The sequence below is a fragment of the Myxocyprinus asiaticus genome, chromosome 15 (genome assembly GCF_019703515.2).
Source record: "Myxocyprinus asiaticus isolate MX2 ecotype Aquarium Trade chromosome 15, UBuf_Myxa_2, whole genome shotgun sequence".
Lineage (NCBI taxonomy): Eukaryota > Metazoa > Chordata > Actinopteri > Cypriniformes > Catostomidae > Myxocyprinus > Myxocyprinus asiaticus.
Genome location: NC_059358.1, coordinates 8729084 through 8750722, shown reverse-complemented (window position 1 = coordinate 8750722; position 21639 = coordinate 8729084). Strand labels below are relative to the sequence as shown.

At 38.3% G+C, this 21639-nt stretch overlaps 1 protein-coding gene across 1 annotated transcript; it reads right to left on the bottom strand.

Moving 5' to 3' along the window:
- Positions 1-971: 971 nt before the first annotated feature.
- On the bottom strand, positions 972-19441 carry LOC127453041 (semaphorin-4A-like). The gene is made up of 14 exons (XM_051719038.1): positions 19222-19441; positions 16027-16187; positions 15823-15879; positions 10698-10793; positions 10531-10624; positions 9996-10118; positions 9586-9719; positions 8844-9025; positions 8603-8744; positions 3942-4131; positions 3719-3834; positions 2758-2921; positions 2517-2593; positions 972-1958 (listed from the first exon to the last, which is right to left on the bottom strand). Exons 1-14 carry the CDS (start codon positions 19361-19363, stop codon positions 1291-1293), a joined length of 2346 nt encoding a protein of 781 aa, XP_051574998.1. The 5' UTR covers positions 19364-19441; the 3' UTR covers positions 972-1290.
- Between the last annotated feature and the right edge of the window lie 2198 nt (positions 19442-21639).

The following is a 21639-nucleotide window of genomic DNA, read 5'->3' as shown; positions in this document are numbered from 1 at the left end:
AATAGACTGTACATTATAAATATGTTGACAATTCAGTATTGATGTGATTCCATCACAACTGTCATTTTGATATATCGATGCGCTACTGTTTTATAATAATAGAATGTATATATTTTCTGTATAACCAAGTTACGTTACACTAATGAATGGAGCTTTTTGAATTATCTTGAACATTGTTTAGCATTCATTTAATGTGTTATTGTAGTTTACCTTGCTGAATAATAACAGATTAACATTATGTCAGTTACTGTGAATCAGCATACCTGACTTTTAGTATAAAGAGAAGATCGTTGAAATTATTTGAAAATTATTTGAAAGCTTGCAATTCGTCAGCGTTAGCAGGCAAGATCAAGTTAGCTAAAATTACACTGATCAATCCTTATGGCACTTACAGTTATGTAAGCTTACCTGTCCAATAAGAAGAACGGCAATTCAGGCTCGGTTTTGATCCCCAAAACTGAACGAAGGTCCCTCCAGGAATCAAATGCCCTGCCGATGTTCACTCTAGTTTTCGCTCGACCACGATCACGTTCCCGCTTAGCCAGATGGTATTCAGTAGATACTTTTTTGGGGGGGGGCTTACTCTGAGTTTGTGTAGGAGTCAGTGTTGTGCTGGGAGCTGGACGTTTGCTGGATTCCATCTCTAAGATAACGTTACCTAGTGTTGCAGACTGTTGTTGCTGTTGAATAGCGGAAGAGAAGCTACTGTCTGAGACAAAGCTCTCGGGAGCACGCATAAACGTCACATCCTTTAGATTTTCCCAGCAAAAGCGACCCGCTCCCTTCGCATGAAAATCAGTCTACAGGCTTTAATAGGCAACCTAGGAAGTCCGGGAAGGGCTCATTTTTTAAGTTGCGTTACAAGCCTTTCACATATTGGCAAAAAAAAGGGCAAATATTACATGAAAAATGTTACATATTGCACCTTTAAATAAACAAGTTCAAGGAACTTAGAGTTATGAGCCCAAAACTTAATTGACATTTCAAGTCAAGTTTAATTAAGACAACTTGATTTTTCCAGTAATGACAACAGTAGGGTTTACAGTGCAGAGTTGACATAGTTGTGACAGAAAATATAAAATGATTACCTAAAATGAAATAAATGAATTATAAATAAAATGAAACCATATATATTTGTGTCAAGAACATCTAGTGATCATCTCTTTGACTAATTTTAAAGTGAAAATGTTGCCATTGTAAAAGTGTGGGACATGATTTGTCTCATATCTCAAGAATAAGCATATTCTTCATGACACACCCTTCTAGCACTGATACTGCTGGTTTTAGGGCTCAGCTGGTAGGGGTTTTATTTTCCTCCAATTCAGTTAGCCAGATATTGTCTGTCTCAGTGTTTTTAGGGGGTTTCTGAGGGGTAGTTCTGCTACATCGCATACTGTGCCACCACAGGACCACAAAAGCAGCAAATACACAGAGACACATGACAAACAGAAAGCAAAAAGCAACCATTTCAGTGTAGTAACTTTTCTGGGAGATACAAACAGCTTTTCCAGAAGTATTTATGGGATTAGTCCTGGCTTGTTCACTGCCCCTGTCTGTTGTAATAAATGGATCTATCGTTTTCCATTTTGTAGGGTTTGATTCTTCAAACCCATGTGTTGTGTAGTATTCAGGAATTGGCTCCACTTCAGTGTCCTTGCTTTTGTTCAGGGCGATTCCAGGTTGCTGGTATGTTGGGTCAAAGTGAGAACGAGGTTGAAAAGGAAGAATTACAGAGAAGGTAGCAATGGTTTGCTTGAAGTCAAGTTCCTCTGAGACGCAGCTGTAGGTGTTCACAGTATCTGGAGTGACGCGGAAGGTCAGGCTGCCGTCTGTCTGCTGCAGGTATGGAAACTGGGACACAACACTGTTGTTTGCAAACCTCCATGTCACCTCTGCCAGTCTGGATCTCAATGGACATGGTAAAACCACAATCTCATTAAACTGCACTATCTGTGTTACTAGAGAAAGACACAAGTATGAAGTTTAATACTGATTGATGTTAAACATCAATTCACAAAACATTCACAATCTATGACAAATTTTAGTTAGACTATACTACAATTATTTAAAATATTGCTAAAATATGCCAGAGTAGTTTTATATGAGGCCATATTAACTTATCCATTTTCATTCGTAATTTCAGTTTTCATTTGGAAATTCATAAAGTCATCATTTTCAAGTATGCTTTCATGATGAGCTCTGTTTTTGGTGGAAGAAAACACTGTTCTAGTGTGGATGAGAGGCGTAAAGGTAGTAAAAAAATGTAGTCATTGGGATTTCCCTCTTGTTCTTTTCAACAAGCTAGAAGTACACATTTAGTTCAACTTAACTATAAAAAACCTGCATAGCTGCTGTTTCAGTATAAAGCTTTGTATGACGATGAATCTTCTCAGTTATCTAGCTGAGTGTAGAATTAAGCCAGTATTTGGTAATCTTTGGTTTTTAATATTTGGTTTGGTATTAGACATGTGGTGAGAATATGTCAGTCTTGTAGGTAGGACAGAAGATGTGTTCACCTGTAGCAGGACCTGCAGCAGTATTTTTGAACTCTACGCAATTTTCACGGACGTTACCGCCTTCTACGTCCTGGTGTCTGTGTTTGAAATGCAAAAAAGATGAGCAGCATTAGGCCTATACAAGTAGTCATTTTCATGAATGATATATAGCCTACAACAATATACCCATTAGGTCAGACATTGATTTAATAAAAAGAGTGCATTTAATAGACCAAAATCTGGTACAGAAAGGGTAACTCACAGATTAGACCCAATACTAGACACAGTAGTACACTCTCTGGTCTCTGAGTCCCAGCCACAGAATGGGTCACGTGCTAACACACACTCTGCACAGTTAGGATAGGCCGAGCAGTTGGACACAGGCACACTAAATACACCCTCAGAAGAGCCAATGAACAGCACACCCTTAAAATAATTTACAAAAGTCAGTAAAGGCCAGAGAATGAGACATGAACACATTATGCATTCAATTATTTATGGCTCTGGTACAAAACCTAGTGAGCTGCCTACACAGAAGCATTTTCAGGCATCACAGACACTCTCGATGTGAAGAATGTTTAAAAAAGTAGGCAGCAGGGATGCACCAATAAAAAATATTTTCTGCTGATATGATATCCAATTATTTCAGCCTGGTCTCATAAACATTACTTGACTGTGGCAACATTTTAGGAAAAATGAAATGTGCTTCATGACCGGTTTGACTGCAGTTTCCCAGTGAAATGTCCCACAGGGGGCGCCAAAAGCCAGTGAAATGGTGTTGTAATCAGACAAGGTTTTTAAGGTGAATATTAGATGGATGGAGGTTGTAAACCTCCATTAGTGAAACGTACCTCCCTAGTCTAAAACTTTAACCTAAACGTAACCGATAGTGATCTAAAATAAAATGAGAATTACACAAAACCAGCGCCTTAGCCTAACGGATAGTGCCGGTGAAATCAGGCAAGCTACCGTGGAAGCTAATCACATTGGAATTAGTGTGTAAATTTAAGTCAGTCTCTAACAAAAGCATTAAAATGTATCATTTTTCATAGGATGAATTAGAGTTAAAGTGGTTGCCCGTGTAGGCAGGAGTTAGCAAGTCAGCGCATCTAGGTTTTGAAACAGCCAATGTGTATAAAATGTACCACTGTTTGATCAGGAAAGGGAAAAGACAAAGACATTTATAAATATTTAGAGAGGAAAGAGAATGAATGCGTTAAAACCTTGCTGGTGGAGAGGAGAATGTTTTTCATGGTCTGTGGTTGCTTAAAAACCTGAATCTCCTCGATGATATGAGAACCTTTCGACAGCAGGACAACTTTATGAAGAAAGCCAGACTCTGAAGAAAACAGAAAGACAGGAATGGAAGGAGTCTAGCCTTAATAATAAGGAGAAATAACAAATAAACAGAAGTTAACAGTAAATAAATATTCATTATGTATTTACCAGTGAGCAGGTATAGGAGGGTGTAGCTGCGTCCATTAGCAGCTTGAGTTCTCTGAGCAGCTAAACGGCTATAACGCTCCTCTGTGGATGACAGAAGCAGTTTCTTCCCCACAGGGTGCACAGGTTTTTCAGTAAGGAAGCTCTTTTTGACAGTGTTTAACATGCTGTCACTGTCGTTAAATAATCCACACTGTGAAGAGATGAGATAACTATGGATTATGCGAATTTTGAGGTGCAGTTTTTTCAAATAGATATGTATATTTCTGTCCTCTGTGTACTTATATAAAGACCCCCCAACTACAAGGATTTTATTCTAGAATTTTCTGAATTTTTATCTTCTGTGATAATTAATTGTGATAGCCTTCTAATTGTAGGCGATTTTAACATTCATGTCTGCTGTCCCAGTAAGCCACTGGTTAGAGAATTTTTACATTTGCTGGACCCACTCACTGAATCTGTGGTGGGATCCACTCACAGGCAGGGTCACACTCTGGATTTGATGCTGTCATGGGGTGTGGTTTGTGATGTGGTCATTGACAACAGTTGTCTCTCTGATCATATGCCTATTACTTTTAATGTTTCTCTTCTGGGTCAATTTCCAACACTAAGCCATTAGGCCGTTGTGGTAGTGCATCCCCTCCTTAAAAAGTCTAGTCTTGATCCCACAGTTCTTAATAATTACAGACTAGTGGGCCTGGGTAGCTCAGCAATTAAAGACGCTGACTACCACACCTGAAGTCGCAAGTTCGAATCCAGGGCATGCTGAGTGACTCCAGTCAGGCTTCCTAAGCAACCAATTGGCCCAGTTGCTAGGGTGGGTAGAGTTACATTGGGTTAACCTCCTCGTGGTTGCCATAATGGGGTTCTTGCTCTCGGTGGGGCATGTGGTGAGTTGTGCGTGGATGGCACGGAGAATAGTGTGAGCCTCCACAAGCGCTAGGTCTCCGCAGTAACACGCTCAACAAGCCACGTGATAAGATGCGCGGATTGATGGTCTCAGACATGGAGGCAACTGAGATTTGTCCTCCACCACCTGGATTGAGGTGAGTCACTACGCCACCATGAGGACCTAGAGCGCATTGGGAATTGAGCATGCCAAATTGAGGAGAAAAGGGGAGAAAATCCAAAATAAAAAAATAATAAAAAATAATAATTACAGGCTGATTTCAAAATTACCTCTTTTATCAAAAATGTTGGAGAAGGTTTTTTCCCTTCAGCTTTCTGCTTTTTTAAACGAAAATAGTCTGGTTAGTAGTGCAAAACACAGCACAGAGTCTGCTCTCCTCAAAGTTTTGAACAACTTGTTGATGTCTATAGATTCAGGAAACTGCGATCTTAGTGCTCCTTAATCTTAGTGCGGCCTTTGTCACTATAGATCATGGTATTCTTTTAGAGCACTTAAGTCAGTGGGTGGGGATTCGGGGGACTACACTTAAATGGCTCTCTTCCTGTCTAAAGGAGAGAACATTCGATGTTGAAATTGGGAATTTCTCCTCCTCCTCTGCGCCCATCTCCTTTGGGATTCCTCAAGGCTCTATTCTCTGCCCTGTTTTGTTTTCTCTATACATGCTTCCATTAGGTTCTATCTGTCAAAAGTACATCATTGCATACCACTGTTATGCTGACACTCAGCTTTATCTCCCGCTGAAGCCATGTGATGATTCTGCTTTAAATTCTCTGTTTGACTGTCTTAATGATATCAAAAGATGGATGGCTGTAAACTTTCTCCAGCTCAATTAATCAAAATCTGAAGTGGTAGTGTTTGGCCCCCCTGATTCGACCAAACAATTAATCTTTCTTGGCCCTCTTTCCACTAATTGAAATACTCAGTCGAGGAATCTGGGTGTTATTTTTGATTCATATCTAAAATTTGACAAGCAAATGAATTCGGTGGTAAAAGGGGGCTTTTTCCAACTTAGGGCCATCGCAAAAATGAAACCATTTCTGTCATTCAAGGATCTGGAGACTGTTATTCATGCTTTTATTTCATCCAGATTGGATTATTGTAATTAATTGTATTTGGGGCTTTCAAACGCTTCATTATCACATTTACAGTTAGTGCAAAATGCTGCGGCTAGACTCCTAACTGGCACTAGGAAGCACGTTATTATTTCTCCTGCGATGGCCTCTTTGTACTGGCTTCCAGTTAAATATAAAGTTCAATTTAAGGTACTCTTGGGTCTGCATGGGGTTGCACCTGATGACATTTCTGACCTTCTCCATCAATATCAAACTGCTAGACCATTAAGGTCATCACAGAGTCTGCTTTTGAGTGTATCCAAGTCCCGTTTGAAATTTAAAGGTGACCGTGCCCTCTTCTTTGGAATAGTCTGCCTCTCCACATTAGATCCTGTGGCACAATTGAGTCTTTTAAAACTCAGTTAAAAACTCATATTGTTTCTATTGCCTATGACTGTACATAGTTGTACTATAATTATATTTTGGTTTATGTGCTTGAATGGCTGTATTTTCTTTTGACACTAAATTGAGTCTTTTAAAACTGAGATAAAGTCTTATCTTTTCTCTATTTGACTGTATTTATATTTTGGTTTATGTTTTTGTGTATGTGTTTAAATGTGGCTGTATTTAAAATGTTTCTATTGTAAAACACTTTGGTCAACTTGTGTTTTAAATGTTCTATAAAAATAAATGTGATTGATTGATTGAAGACACTAAAATAACATGAAATCAGAATTGACGCTGCTTTTCTTAATATGCATTCCTAGTATTTTGCATAATCGTGTACATTATTCCAAAGAAGTAAAAAAAAAAAAAAAAAAGAGCTTTGCAGTCTTTCATCAAAATGTAATAAATTGCTCCTCCTCTGCAGTGACTTTTTTGCAATTATTATTTTCTCATATCCTGTTCCACAATATGTCATGTTACGGAAATATTTCAAATGTGTTGCAAATATCGTTTCATGTTCCACCAAACTCATGCCACTGGTTCTGGGGTTGCTCAAACAAACAGATTGCAATAGAGCGCAACAGTCTTGTTCCCGGAGTAAAAATCACATTTACTTTTTTCTTAGGGAAATTGATTATTAACCGTAACTTATCATGAGCTCCGAGGTTGTTAATCGAGGGTTTATGCTTCTGTTGAAGCCATAAGTCTCTGTTATTTTAACTTTTAAAATTGTGTTTAATAGTGGAATTCCTGGTGAAAACAACACTATCCATGATCCTGAGGTGAAAAATCCACCAATAAGAGAATCACGTCAAACAAGCCGCGGTAAAAGAGCCTTGCAGTGACCGCCAACTCCAGTAACGCTTTGTGAATGACGTAATCAAGTCGGTCTCCCTAAACTCTTAAACTACTTGTGTATTTGTATACATCTTAATATTTTGCAATATACTTTACATTGATTCTAGACTTATCAACAACATCTATACTGTAGTTCTAAAGTTTCCCATAGTTGTAAAAGGATTATTCAGGGTTCAATACAAGTTCAATCAACAGCATTAATGGGATAATGTTGATTACCACAAAAATATTTTTGCTTTGTCCTTTTTTCTTCAAAACAAAAAAAGCCAAAATCTGGGTTACAGTGAGGCACATACCATGGAAGTGAATGGGGCCAAACTGTAAATGTTAAATCACTCACTGTTTCAAAAGTATAGCCACAAGACTTAAACATTATGAGTGTTGGCATGATTTAATTGTGATAAAACCACTTACTAACCGTTTAAGTGTGAAGTTATATCCAATTTTGTGAATTCGTTGTCATAACCACACAGTCAAAAAAACTAAAACGACCGAAAAGACAATGATTTAAACAACTTTACAGCTCAAAGAATTCACTATTTTTAACAGAAACATTTATGTAAGTGCTTTTATAAAATTATAAGCTTCACATTTCTGCCTTTTAATCCCACTAAAAATTGGCCCCATTCACTTCCATTGCAAGTGCCTCACTGTAACCTCGAGATTTTGCTTTTAATTTTTAATGAAAAGGAGGGGCGAGTTGAAAGTTTTTTTTTTTTTTTTTTTTTTTTGTAATCAACCACAAATGTTGTTGATTGATCTTAACTTGTATTGAACCCAGAATATTCCTTCAATCCAATTACATCATTTGCAATGCTTCATGGGATTGTAGTTCATTACCTTATTAAAGACATTAAGTAAATGGTCTGCACTTATATAGCGCCTTTTTAACCTTAGCGGTTATACAAAGCGCTTTAGACTCATTCACCCATTCACACACACACCAATGACAGCAGAACTGCCATGCAAGGCGCTAGCCTGCCATTGGGAGCAACTTGGGGTTTAGTGTCTTGTCCAAGGACACTTTGGAATGTGGAGTCATGTGGGCCAGGAATTGAACTGCTAATCCTGCGATTAGTGGACAACCCGCTCTACCACCTGAGCCACAGCCGTCCCGTATAAGTATTCATTCTTGTACCTTTGTCTTTTTGTCTGATTTGTTTTTTGTTTTTTGCTTTAAATCAAAGTTTGTAATGTGATTCACCATAGAGTTGGTTGGTTCACTTCATGGCTTTAAAACTTTTATAAAGGATTTAAGAAATCCCTATAGAAAAATTAATGGGAAAAAGTCTTCCAGAACCAAGACGCCTGAAAAAGTGTGCAGGCACTCTGTGGTAGTGGCGCAAACACACTGGACCTTCAATGTTACAGTAGATGGCTGTCTTAGTCTTTGTTACCTTGCCGAGTTTGCCGTATGTGTTTGGCTGGCGTGACCAGTAGTTTCCTTGTATATCATACGTCTTGTAGTCCCCCGAAAAAGCTTCTTTAATATCTGTTAAACTGAAAGCACACACTGCTGACAGACCAGAGGAAGATGACCTGGTAGAGAGAACGATAGATTGGAAGAGTTTAAACAAAAGTCAGAAAAGTTAATTTTTGTTTTGATGGAGGTTTTGATGGAAATGTATTTGTTGGCACCATTGGGGGGTAAAGACCCCGTAGAACAGAGTGCTGTCAGGAGACTCATTGTCCGGTGGGGACAGTGTGACAATATCTTGCAGCATGTTGAACTGGAGCTCTTGCCCTTGTTGGCAAACCAGCTGAGCCTTAGCAAAGGATGTCCAGCGCTTCTGTAGGACACGGTTTCCCCCTTTGTCATCCTGTATAAAAGTAATTGTTTTGATGATACTATTAAAACTGGACAGCATCATATGTGTAAATCTACTTAAAAGCCTGTTACAGTGCTTCAATGCAGGCAGTACTGTATAGATATTCTTCAAACATTAGGGGTTTGTTTTAACCCTCAAAGCTAAGCATTAAACTTTGGCAGTAATTTAAGCCCCGACCACTTAACATACAGACTTTACTGATGAAATTTCTCTCATTGACATTGATAGATTTTTCAGCATTTAAAATGTAACCGAGGTCAGTGATGTAATTGTAATGCATACTGAGTTGCAATAGGTCTTCTTTCTTACAGTACATCTACAGTATTTGCATACTGAATTGTGATTGGTCTTGTAGCCGGCTGAAAACAAGATGTGTGCTCAGTGTTATGAAAATGGAAAAGTGGCTGTGATGCTCCATTTTATTTATGCACCAAAGCAAATGTAAATCCAGTTGTTTAAGAAATATTTGCAAACAGAACATTCTAACGGACTAATTGATCTTTAGTAATGGAAGTAATTTATTCTGATTCAGAATGAGAGAAAGATCTCACCGTGCAAACCTGGGCCACACGAGACACAGTAAAAGAGTTCACAAATGAGTCCCCTTTCAAGTCCCCAACCTCAGTGAAGAACAACAGGACCTTGCCTTCACTGCCGATGTGTGTAGAACTTATGAATAAAGGGTCTAAGAGAAGTACAAAACATTTCACTCCTAAAAGACTCAATATTTCACTCTTAAAGATGAAGATTGTCATTTTTGTGTCACTAGCATCACCAAATAGAATTGCACAAATAATGACTGTTTCCTGTCTGCCGTTGGTCAGATAAAAACAGATAGTTCCACCTCAAACTCACAAAACTTACACCACTGATTGAATTTAGACAAGCATAATTAAGAAATACATTAAATACAGAGCTTTGTGGTAGCCTTATGTTTGGGTCAGACAGAGTTTATACAAACCATTTAACAATTTCGGCACACTTTCAAGCACCAAGTTGTTACGTGTGCCTTTGCTAAGACAGCGAGCAATGACACGTTTGTCCCCAAAGAAGCCAACATTGGTCGCTGTGTACAGCTCTTCATCTGTAAATAGAGAGGTCACGGTTATGTACGTGCAGTGAAAGATTAGCATTTAAAGTGATAGTTTACATCAAGAAATACAATTACCTCAAATTGTTCCAAAACTGTAGGACTTTTTTTCTTCTGTCGAACACAAAAGATGTTTAGCAAAATGTTGGCCTCAGCCCCATCCACTCTCATTGCATCTTTTTCCATACATTAAAAGTGCATGGTGACTGAGGCTAACGTTTTGCCTAACATCTAATCTTTTTGTGTTCCATGAAAGAAAGAATGTCAAATAGTTTGAAACAACAGTCAAAGAGTAAATGATGACAGAATCAATTTTTTTTTTTTTTGGTAAACTGTCCCTTTAACCAAAGCATATTTCATTGGAATATTTTTGAGATAATCCTAAATTCGGTTTCTGCCCTCTCACCAACAATGATGGCTGTGTTCTTCTGGGTGGAACTGTAGGGACAGCAGTTTTTGGCGTCCTTTGTGTCTCTGTTGGCACTCAGAGAACTTGCTGGCTAAAACAGAGTTGTCCAGTATGTTAGTGTTTAAGCTTAAATCTATTGATCTGTGTAATTATTTTAAACTTACAATGATGATGCCTTGTGGTCCATATGCATTCGTTCCACAGACATAGAGGTGTGTAGAGTTGAAAAATTGTAGAATACGGATGAAGTTGCCACAGTCCTGTACAGTTATGGAGAAATAGTTATATGTTGTAGTTATATGGTACCATAAATCACATTTAATGACAGGAAATAATAAAGTTTCTATCCCAGGAAATTCTTAAAGGAATATTCTGGGTTCAATACAAGTTAAGTTCAATCCACAGCATTTGTGGCATAATGTTGATTACCAGAAAAAAATTTCACTTGTCCCTCCTTTTTCTTTTTTTTCAATGAACAAGTTTTTATTGATTCATGCAGCAAATCACACAGACATAATAGAAAATACAACCTCAAACCACATGAAATCAAAACTTCCTCCCCGAACAATAATCCCTCCACCCCACCCGACACAAACAAGCACTCTAGTGATCGGAAGTCAACTGACAAAGACACACAAATAGACAATAAAACAGGAAATATTTAGACATAGAAATAAAAGAAATATGAATAAAAATAAATCTAATCCCTCTCCACTTCCTCTCCCTGGGAACCCTCCAAAAAGGCCAGATAACCGCCCCACTTCCTAATGAAAATATCCATGTTATCCAGCCTTCTGTACACCATCTCCTCAAATGCCGCCACCCTACCCAGCTCAACGCACCACGCATGAAACGAGGTCGCATCAGACAACTTCCATCCCCTGAGAATTAACTGCCTGCCAGTCATCACACCTGTCAGGACACAACTCTCCACATATTTATCACCCACATGCAGGACCGCTGCATCCCACAAAACACACAATCTGGGGGAAAACGAAAACCGTGTGTTGACCATTTCACATACGAAACTCTGTACTTTCAACCAAAACTCTTGTATCCTAACACATCCCCAAAAAACATGGGATGTGTCCCCGTCTTCCGACTGGCATCTCCAGCAGGTGGGTGTGTCTTTAAGACCAAGCCTATACATTCTAGAGGGGGTCCAATAAAAACGATGCAAAATCTTAAATTGCATAAGGTGCACCCTTGAATCTCTAGATGCGGACTTGATGTTTTTTAAAATCCCAGCCCACACCCCATCCTCCAACACCACACCCCATCCTCCAACACCAAATTAAAATCTTTCTCCCATAATCTCTTAATAGAAGTTAAAGCTCCATCCCCCAAACTCTGAATTAGCAAAGTGTAATACACTGATGCCTCATGTCCTTTACCAAAAGCAGCAAGCACCTCTCCCAAAGTATCTGCCGCTTTAGGGGGATGTTCGCTACTCCCAAAAATAGTACAGAGCTGGTGGTGCAACTGTAAATACCTAAAAAACTAAGTCAAATTATCAAAGGATCTCAACACTCCGTTCTCACCGATCACCGATTGCAGCAACCCCCTGACAATCCACTCTGATCAGCAGAAGGGGGATTTATCAATACATAATTTTGGGTTCAACCATATGCTCGAAGCAGCATTCAAATAAATGTCAGAATTAAACACTCTGGACACTTTTGTCCATACTGAGTTCAAAAGCAAGATGACTGGGTGTAAGTTAACTTCACCGGTTTAGTTTGATAGATAGGCCCTGCAATGGCGAAATAGGGGCAAGAAATTCTTGTTCAATACAAAACCAAGGAGGGTCCCTTTCAGGTGGAAGTGACCAATGAGCCAAATGTCTGAGACCGAAAGCATAATAATAAAACAAAATCTTGGGTAGGTCTAGTCCACCTTTGTCAATCGGCCTATGTAATTTGTTAAAGTGCAATCTGGGACGCTTACCATTCCAAATGAAGGACTTCGCTATACTTTCTAATTGCTTAAAATAAGAGAGGGGGACATCTATTGGGAGTGACTGTAGCAGGTAGTTGAATTTTGGAATACAATTAATTTTAATTACATTGACCTTCCCAATCATCGATAAATGTAGTGAAGCCCACCTGCCATATCGCTCAAATCTTTTTATTAGGGGGTCAAAATTAACTAAGTCTGACAAATTTGGTGGAAATAAAATACCCAAATATTTAATGCCCTGTTTGGGCCACTGGAAGGTGCCCGGCTGGAAAGCCACTACTGGACAGTATGCTGTCAGAGCCAAAGCTTCGGATTTAGACCAATTGACTTTGTATCCTGAGAACTTGGAAAAGAAATTAACAATTCTGTGGAGGCAAGGCATAGATCTAGAAGGGAAAAAAGACTTTCTCTGTTTTATATATCTAGCTAAAAGCTTCCCTGCTTTGTCCCCTGACTCAAAGTATGACTGTCTTGCCCTGAATAACCAAAACTTCACTTTCCGCAACAAAATAGCATTATATCTATATTTTAAACGGGTCAATTCTCTGAGGCCATCAGACGACGTACGACATTTCAGCTCTGCATCTGCCCTTTTAATATTCCCTTCCAATTCCACAAGTTCTTGTGCTTTGGATTTTTTGAGGAATGAGGCATACTGTATGATCCGACCCCTAAGAACCGCCTTAAGTGCCTCCCAAGCCACGCCCACAGAGGATACTAAGGACCAGCTGGTCTCCATATAAACATTGATTTCAGCCTTTAACATTTGTTGGAAATCAGGATTTTGCAAAAGGGATACCCTAAAGTGCCAACTATATGATTTCTTTTTCTCCGTATTTGGCAACATCTCTAAACTCACCAGGGCATGATCTGAGACTAAGATGTTTCCAATTGAGCAATCGACTACAGATGAAGTGAGGGACATAGATATTTATATAAAAAATGAACTTTTATGAACTGTGAAAAAAATGTATAGTCCCAACCAGATGGGTTCAAAAGTCACCAGATATCTGCAAGACCAAGAGTTTTACACATCCTGTGAAGTGTCAATGTTGCACTAGGGGGCTTACACACTTTCGCTTTACTATGATCAAGGACTGAGTCCATCAAAAGATTAAAGTCTCCTCCCAATATTATATCATAAGGGGTGCCAGCAGTTAGCAATGTCCCTTCAAGATCTATAAAAAAGCCCTGATCAGCGTTAGGTGCATAAATATTAGCCAAAATCAGCCTTTGTCCCTGAATTTCAACTAAAACAATAATGACTCTTCCTAATTTATCCTTAATCTGTTTGAGATATTTGAATTGTAGATGTTTATCAATATAATAACCCCACTGCTCTTACTTGAGCCAGCACTAAAAAAAAACATGTCCACCTCATATCTTCCCAAATTTTTCAGCTTCCTGTGGGGAAAGATGTGTTTCTTGAAGAAACACTATATCATATTTCTTACGCTTAAGAAAAGTAACAACCTTTCTTCTTTTTATGGGGTGCCCCAACCCATTCACATTCCATGTGGAAAGGGATAATCCATTCATATTAACGACTGACATCTTGATATAATAGAAAAAAATAAATTGTGTCAAAAACAAGATCATACAGACCACAATCCCCAAGAGTGCAACAATCAAACCCCGAACATTTTGCGGTCATACATAGTGTCTAATCTCAATCTGGCCGGGAACTTCAGTGCAGAAGCGATCTTCCTTCAATGCAAAAGATTCTTTAAGGAAAAGTGTTATTCCATCAAACAGACTCCAGCCGCTAGGCGGACTCAATGCAAAAAGAAACAAAAATGACACCCAACTTCCTCCAACAGTAGAGTTAATAAACAGTCGATCCACTTACATGAGAAAAACCCCAATGGTTTACTCACTCATAGATTGTATAAAAGACAGTGCTTGTTTCAGACACATGAATACTTTGAGACCGTCCTTTGTATCTATTCTCAGTCTGGCTGGAAACATCAGTGCAAAAACGATATTTCTTTGATGCAAGAGTTTCTTACACTCCTTGAATCGCTTGCGTTTCTCTCTTGTTGAATTCGCAAAGTCCGGGAACAAGAAAATATTGTGATTCTTCCAAGAAAGCTTTCCTTTGTTCCTCGCCTGGCACAACACAAGATCTTTATCAGATGATCTTAGAAATTTGACCAAAATTGATCGGGCCTGTTTGCCTCAGTAGATCTACCAGCCGGAACTCTCCTCATGCTCAGGAATTCCAACAATTCGGACGATATTCCTGCTATTTCTATTCTCAAGATCTTCAATTTTTCCAAGAACACATTCCAAATCATCTTTGGTCACGGGTGGATTAGCGGATAATTCCCTCTCCGATGACTCAGGATAATCGATTTGTTTCTCAACATCCGTCACTCTTGTGACTAACTCAGAGAATTTTGTTTCCATCGCCGTAATCGATCGACGTATAACAGCGAGATCCTCCAAGTCAGCAAGAATCTTCATCAGCATCACCGACATGCTGTACAATTGACACTGGATCTCCTCTCCCGTCGCACCAACCAAATTGAGTCCCCGGTCTGTAGGCCTGACGGGGCTTTCATCCTGAGCACATAAGTGTCTTTTAATGTCTCCAGAGCCCGAGGATTTTGACTTCTTTGCCATATTTTACCTCAAAGAGCAAATGTGTAACTGACTCTATCGAATTACACCAGGTTATCACATAAAAATAATAAAAAATTTAGCAAAGTGCACAGAGTTTGTTGCTCACACGTCTGCTCCCTGCATGACGTCACATGACCCTCTGTCCCTCCTTTTTATAAAAAAATTAAAAAAAAAGCACAAATCTGGGTTCCAGTGAGGCACTTACAATGGAAGTGAATGGGGCCAATCTGTAAATGGTACAATAATCACTGTTCAAAGGTATAGACAGTGTTAACATGATTTTAGTGTGGTAAAATTGCTTATTAACCTTTCTTTGTAAAGTTATGGCCAATTTCACAACTTCGTTGCCATGACAATGTAATGTCAACAAACACTTAAACATAATACAACTGTAAAAATTACAATTTAAACAACTTTACAGCTCAAATACTGCTTGAGTTTTAACAGAAGAATTATTCTAAGTGCTTTTATAAAATTATAAGCTTCACATTCCACCTTTAAACCTTCCAAAAATTGTCCCAATTCACCTCCATTGTAAGTGCCTCACTGTAACTTTGATTTTAGCTTTTTTTTTTTAAGAAAATGTTTAATTTTTGTGGTAATCAGCAGTATGCCACAAGTGATGTTGATTGAGCTGAACTTGTATCGAACCCGGAATATTCCTTTAATTCCGAGTTCCAGTAGAAAATTAGCAATAGCACATACCGTCTTTGAGGCTGTTGTACATCTATTTAGATTGTCTTTAGATGCTGTCCAATCCAACTGTAAAAATAAATGTATTGAGATCTTCATGAAAGAAGTTCAAAGGAACAGAATCAAACATTCTTGCATATGCAAATTAAAATATAACAGTACACGTTGTGTGCAAATTCTTCCCCCGTAACTAAACTGCTTCAAAACCTTACTCACCTTGTCTTTGAGTGTGATATTATCAGGCTGACTGACATCCAGTGAGAGCACAGCATCTCGAGCACCAACAAACAGGGTATGAGCATCAGTGCTGAGCAGCAGAGTGGTGGAATTCTTCACTGTAGAGCTGTGGTAGATGCCCAAGACACGCTCTGGACTTCCTGTGAGAGAAAAACAGTAATTAAGTTTTATAGTGAATGGCATGACAAACCCATTTCCCAAACCCATTCATTTATACAGTGTGTATATATATATATATATATATATACTGTATATGTATATGTAGGTCCACCTCGTGCCGTCAAAACAGTGCCAACCCGCATCTTAGAATAGCATATTCTTCACACCACAATTGTACAGAGCAGTTATCTGAGTTACCGTAGGCTTAGTCAGTTCGAACCAGTCTGGCCATTCTCTGTTGATCTCTCTCATCAACAAGGCCTTTCCATACACAGAACTGCAGCTCACTGGATGTTTTTTGTTTTTGGCACCATTCTGAGTAAATTCTAGAAACTGTTGTGTGTGAAAATCCCAGGAGATCAGCAGTTATAGAAATACTCAAACCAGCCCATCTGGCACCAACAATCATGCCACAGTCCAAATCACTGAGATCACATTTTTTCCACATTCTGATGGTTGATGTGAACATTAACTGAATCTCCTGACCCACATCTGCTTGATTTATGCACTGCACTGCTGCCACACTATTGGCTGATTAGATAATCGCATGGAATGATTGTTTGTGCCAGATGGGCTGGTTTGAGTATTTCTGTAACTGCTGATCTCCTGGGATTTTCATACAAAGCAGTCTCTAGAAGTTACTCAGAATGGTGTCAAAAGCAAAAAACATCCAGTGAGCGGCAGTTCTTCGAATGGAAATGCCTTGTTGATGAGAGAGGTCAACAGAGAATGGCCAGACTGGTTCAAACTGACAAAGTCTATGGTAACTCAGACAACCACTCTGGACAATTGTGGTGAGAAGAATTGCATCTCAGAATGCTATTCTGAGATGCGGGTTGACGCTGTTTTGGTGGCACGAGGGGGATCTACACAATAGTAGGCAGGTGGTTTTTATATTGTGGCTGATTGGTGTGTGTGTGTGTGTGTGTGTGTGTGTGTGTATGTGTATATATATATGTTGAATTATGAATAATGAAGAAAAACTTAAAAGGCTAAGATTCTTGAAAAAAACCTTTAGTAGTTTGGCACAACGTTTTCTTGGTTATACTTTAAAATAAGGTTACATATGTCAACATCAGTTAACAACATTAGTTAATATGAAATAACAAGGAATAATACTTTTACAGAATGTAATAGTCTTTGTTACTGTTAATTTCATCATATACTAATACAATTTTTAAATCAAAAGTTTATGTTAGCATTAGTTAATGCACTATGAACTAACATTAACTATTTGTTTGAAAACTTTTTTTGGAAATAATTTTTAAAAAAACATTATGAATGAAAAAATATGTGTGTTTACACATATGAATTCAAGGTGTAAGGATGTGTACACTAGATGTAAGGAAAAATATATTGTAACTTCTTACTTGATGGTTACCTAAGATTTTTAGAGCCTTAAAATCAAATCTTTTGTTGAAACATGAAACCAACACAAATACCAAGATCACATTTCTAAGAACTTCGCAAATGCATTTTAAATTAGATTGTTGTTTTCATAATCTTATTTGTAATTGAACCTTAAATAGTTATTATATTCATAGTTTTGAAATGAAGCAACAACACTGAGACTCTTCCTCTTTTTGTTCTGAGGAAATAAGCAAGGACATGAGGCTAAGGTTTAGCAATACTGCACACTCACACAGAAATATGACCATATTATGTTTTCTGTAGTTTACAGTAGTTGCCCTATAGGTTTATGACTGTGTTAACGTAAACATTTGGAAAAGTTCTGTCATGAGAAAAAACCGCCTGAATTATTTTTTTTTTTTCATGCTAATTGCTTGAGGTTAATTTTCTTATAGCAATTTCGAAAAATAACTTTCCATCTTGGAAGTATGGAATTCTATAGTGGCACCAAATTGTGACTGAGAAACTTCAGTGTGGTCATCCATGCAGAGTTTTAATATATGTGAGCGTCTTTATTCTGAGAAAGTAAACGTGTAAGACAAATATATCAGAGTGAGCTGTGAGTTTGAGTAATTCCCCTTCCAAATACTTAAAATTTCATTTATTTAGAATATTCAAAATCCAAGACAGTGTACATTTAACTTGTCATGACAGTTCTACTGATCTATGGAGGATTGTTGCATTTTACATTCTACTAATCAAGATTAACTGACTGTTGCTCAGAAATCTTTGCCAGATATACTGTGTAGAGCAGAAACTAGGCCTAACCACAATCTTAAAATATATATTTTGACAGCAGTATGTTGTTGATCTTAATGTATGTGGTTGGAGAGAATTGCTTAGTTTTACCATCAGCACATTAGAGTGCTGCAATAAGATCATCAAGCATTTGCAAACAACACTAATGTGTAATACCAAAAACAAAAACTAACAAATTCACAGAACAGAGATTGCAAGATCTTACAAATTGTGAGGTCTTACTGATTGTCTGATAGACCATAGGGTAGAGCGGAGACATTGATATTCTGTTTCTATATCTCTCTAAACCCACCTGCCTGAGAAAGGAAATCTTACACCCACTGGTCATTTCCTGGACTGAAACTGATAATTGATTATATATTATTGTAGTCTAGATCTAAAAGTTCGTATACACTGATGTTTGATTTATTTATCGATTTCATACCAAACTAACTAACATTTGGGGATTTCTAGAAACCAGAATATTGTAATAATCAGTTTATGATATTTGGATTAACATGCTTACATGAATGACCAAATTCCGATTGATTTAGGAATATTTTTTGTACATTTACAAGCAGTGAGTGTCTTGTAATTAGTTGAGCTAATGTTCAATTTGTCAGAGTCAGAGCACAAAAGTGTATTCATATTGGACAAACATAATGTATGAAATATGGTTAAATGTGTGATATCAGCAGCCATCTGGATGATCAGTGTACTAGATGAAAACGTATACAGTGTGTAATCAAAATGCGTTCACACTGAAGATGTACACCCTAAATACATGACACACTTGACTACATAAAGGCAAGTTTTCTGTTAGTAAAGAATGTTTAGCTATTGTTCATCAATCTGAGTTTGACTTACCATGGGGGAATGACATGCGAGGAGGAAGCAGGGATGCCTGAAATGAGTCTACTGATCCAAAGACGAGGACTATAAACGTCCAGATATTGAATAATCCTGCCATACTAAAAGAAGATTTCAGGTCAGAACCTGCCCTGATCATCTACCAAAACATTTATGAGTGATAGGCCCTTACTTCCTCTGATCTCTTGTTGAGCATAGCAGGAAGGAAGACTGAAAACCACACTGAGTTTACTCTTCTTTTAACCAGCGTCCACTAAACACATCCTAATGGCACATTTTCTGACAGCCGCAAAGAATGAGCCATCTGCAATATCTAATTTTTTTCTTTTCTTTTTCTTTTTTACATTCAATCAGTGCTCAACTCAAAGTAAGTAAAAAGTGTGTTTTAAACAAAGAATTTTGCCTTTCTTTAGTTGACCGCGTTCTGTGATCCCGTTTACACCTGGTATTATTGCATATTTGGTGATCCAATCACATGTGATCAGCCCTAAATACAGGTCTAAACGGGGTCTTGTGATCAGACTACTAAAAACAAATACAAAGCCATGGTAGTCAAAAATGCATGTGACCACATCGCATTTGAGGTATAAATGATAATCCATCCTGAATGCATCCCAAACAACAGTTAAGCGTCACCCCACACCTGTCAGTGAACTTTGCCGGTTACGAGCGGTTTTAAAAGGAAATAACTATCAAGTCAGTACATTTAAAAAGCGTATACATACACAAGCCCGAGAACTTCACAGATCTCCTTCAGTGTGTATGATATCCACATGCACAGTCACAGATGAGAAACACGAACATCTGAGGCTCCTTTAATACAGGTAGTCCACTAAAATAACTGAAAATTGTGCTCGAAATGTTGCGTTTGTGCTTAGATTGCATTTCAGATGCATCAAGGAGAAACAGCATAGTTTGTTTGTTTGCGCTTTCTTTGTCTTTTCTGCTTTTTTTTTTTTTTTTTTTGCTATTTATTATCATGCAGTAACACAATGACATAGTGATTGGTTTATATTGTCACGAAATCAGAGACCCTCCAATCGAAATCAGAACACAAGTGGTCACAAGAGACGCATTTAAGCAGCCAGGTGTAAGCGATGTGTCTTACCTGAACACGTGATTGGATCACCCGAGACACATCTTAATACCAGGTGTAAACGGTGTCTAAGAGACCTTAAAATGCTCTCTTGGTAGGCAGCTCACTACAGTAGGTTAGACTTGAGAGTAAATTTGTGCATGTGGTGAGAAGAAAGGATGTGGGGAAAAAACCTTTACTGCGTAAGCAGGTTGCAGTGAGAAAGGCCAGATAGCTATTTTATTTTTAGTCATGAAAGTTAAGGCTTATACTAAGAGTTTTTACATTTTCAATAGATCACAGGTACTTACATTTTGACATACAGGTGCATCTCAATAAATTAGAATGTCGTGGAAAAGTTCATTTATTTCAGTAGTTCAACTCAAATTGTGAAACTCGTGTATTAAATAAATTCAATGCACACAGACTGAAGTAGTTTAAGTCTTTTGTTCTTTTAATTGTGATGATTTTGGCTCACATTTAACAAAAACCCACCAATTCACAATACATCATAAGACCAATAAAAAAAACATTTTTAGTGAATTGTTGGCCTTCTGGAAAGTATGTTCATTTACTGTATATGTACTCAATACTTGGTAGGGGCTCCTTTTGCTTTAATTACTGCCTCAATTTGGCGTGGCATGGAGGTGATCAGTTTGTGGCACTGCTGAGGTGGTATGGAAGCCCAGGTTTCTTTGACAGTGGCCTTCAGCTCATCTGCATTTTTTGGTCTCTTGTTTCTCATTTTCCTCTTGACAATACCCCATAGATTCTCTATGGGGTTCAGGTCTGGTGAGTTTGCTGGCCAGTCAAGAACACCAACACCATGGTCATTTAACCAACTTTTGGTGCTTTTGGCAGTGTGGGCAGGTGCCAAATCCTGCTGGAAAATGAAATTAGCATCTTTAAAAAGCTGGTCAGCAGAAGGAAGCATGAAGTGCTCCAAAATGTCTTGGTAAACGGGTGCAGTGACTTTGGTTTTCAAAAAACACAATGGACCAACACCAGCAGATGACAATGCACCCCAAATCATCACAGACTGTGGAAACTTAACACTGGACTTCAAGCAACTTGGGCTATGAGCTTCTCCACCCTTCCTCCAGACTCTAGGACCTTGGTTTCCAAATGAAATACAAAACTTGCTCTGATCTGAAAAGAGGACTTTGGACCACTGGGCAACAGTCCAGTTCTTCTTCTCCTTAGCCCAGGTAAGACGCCTCTGACGTTGTCTATGGTTCAGGAGTGGCTTAACAAGAAGAATACGACAACTGTAGCCAAATTCCTTGACACGTCTGTGTGTGGTGGCTCTTGATGCCTTGACCCCAGCCTCAGTCCATTCC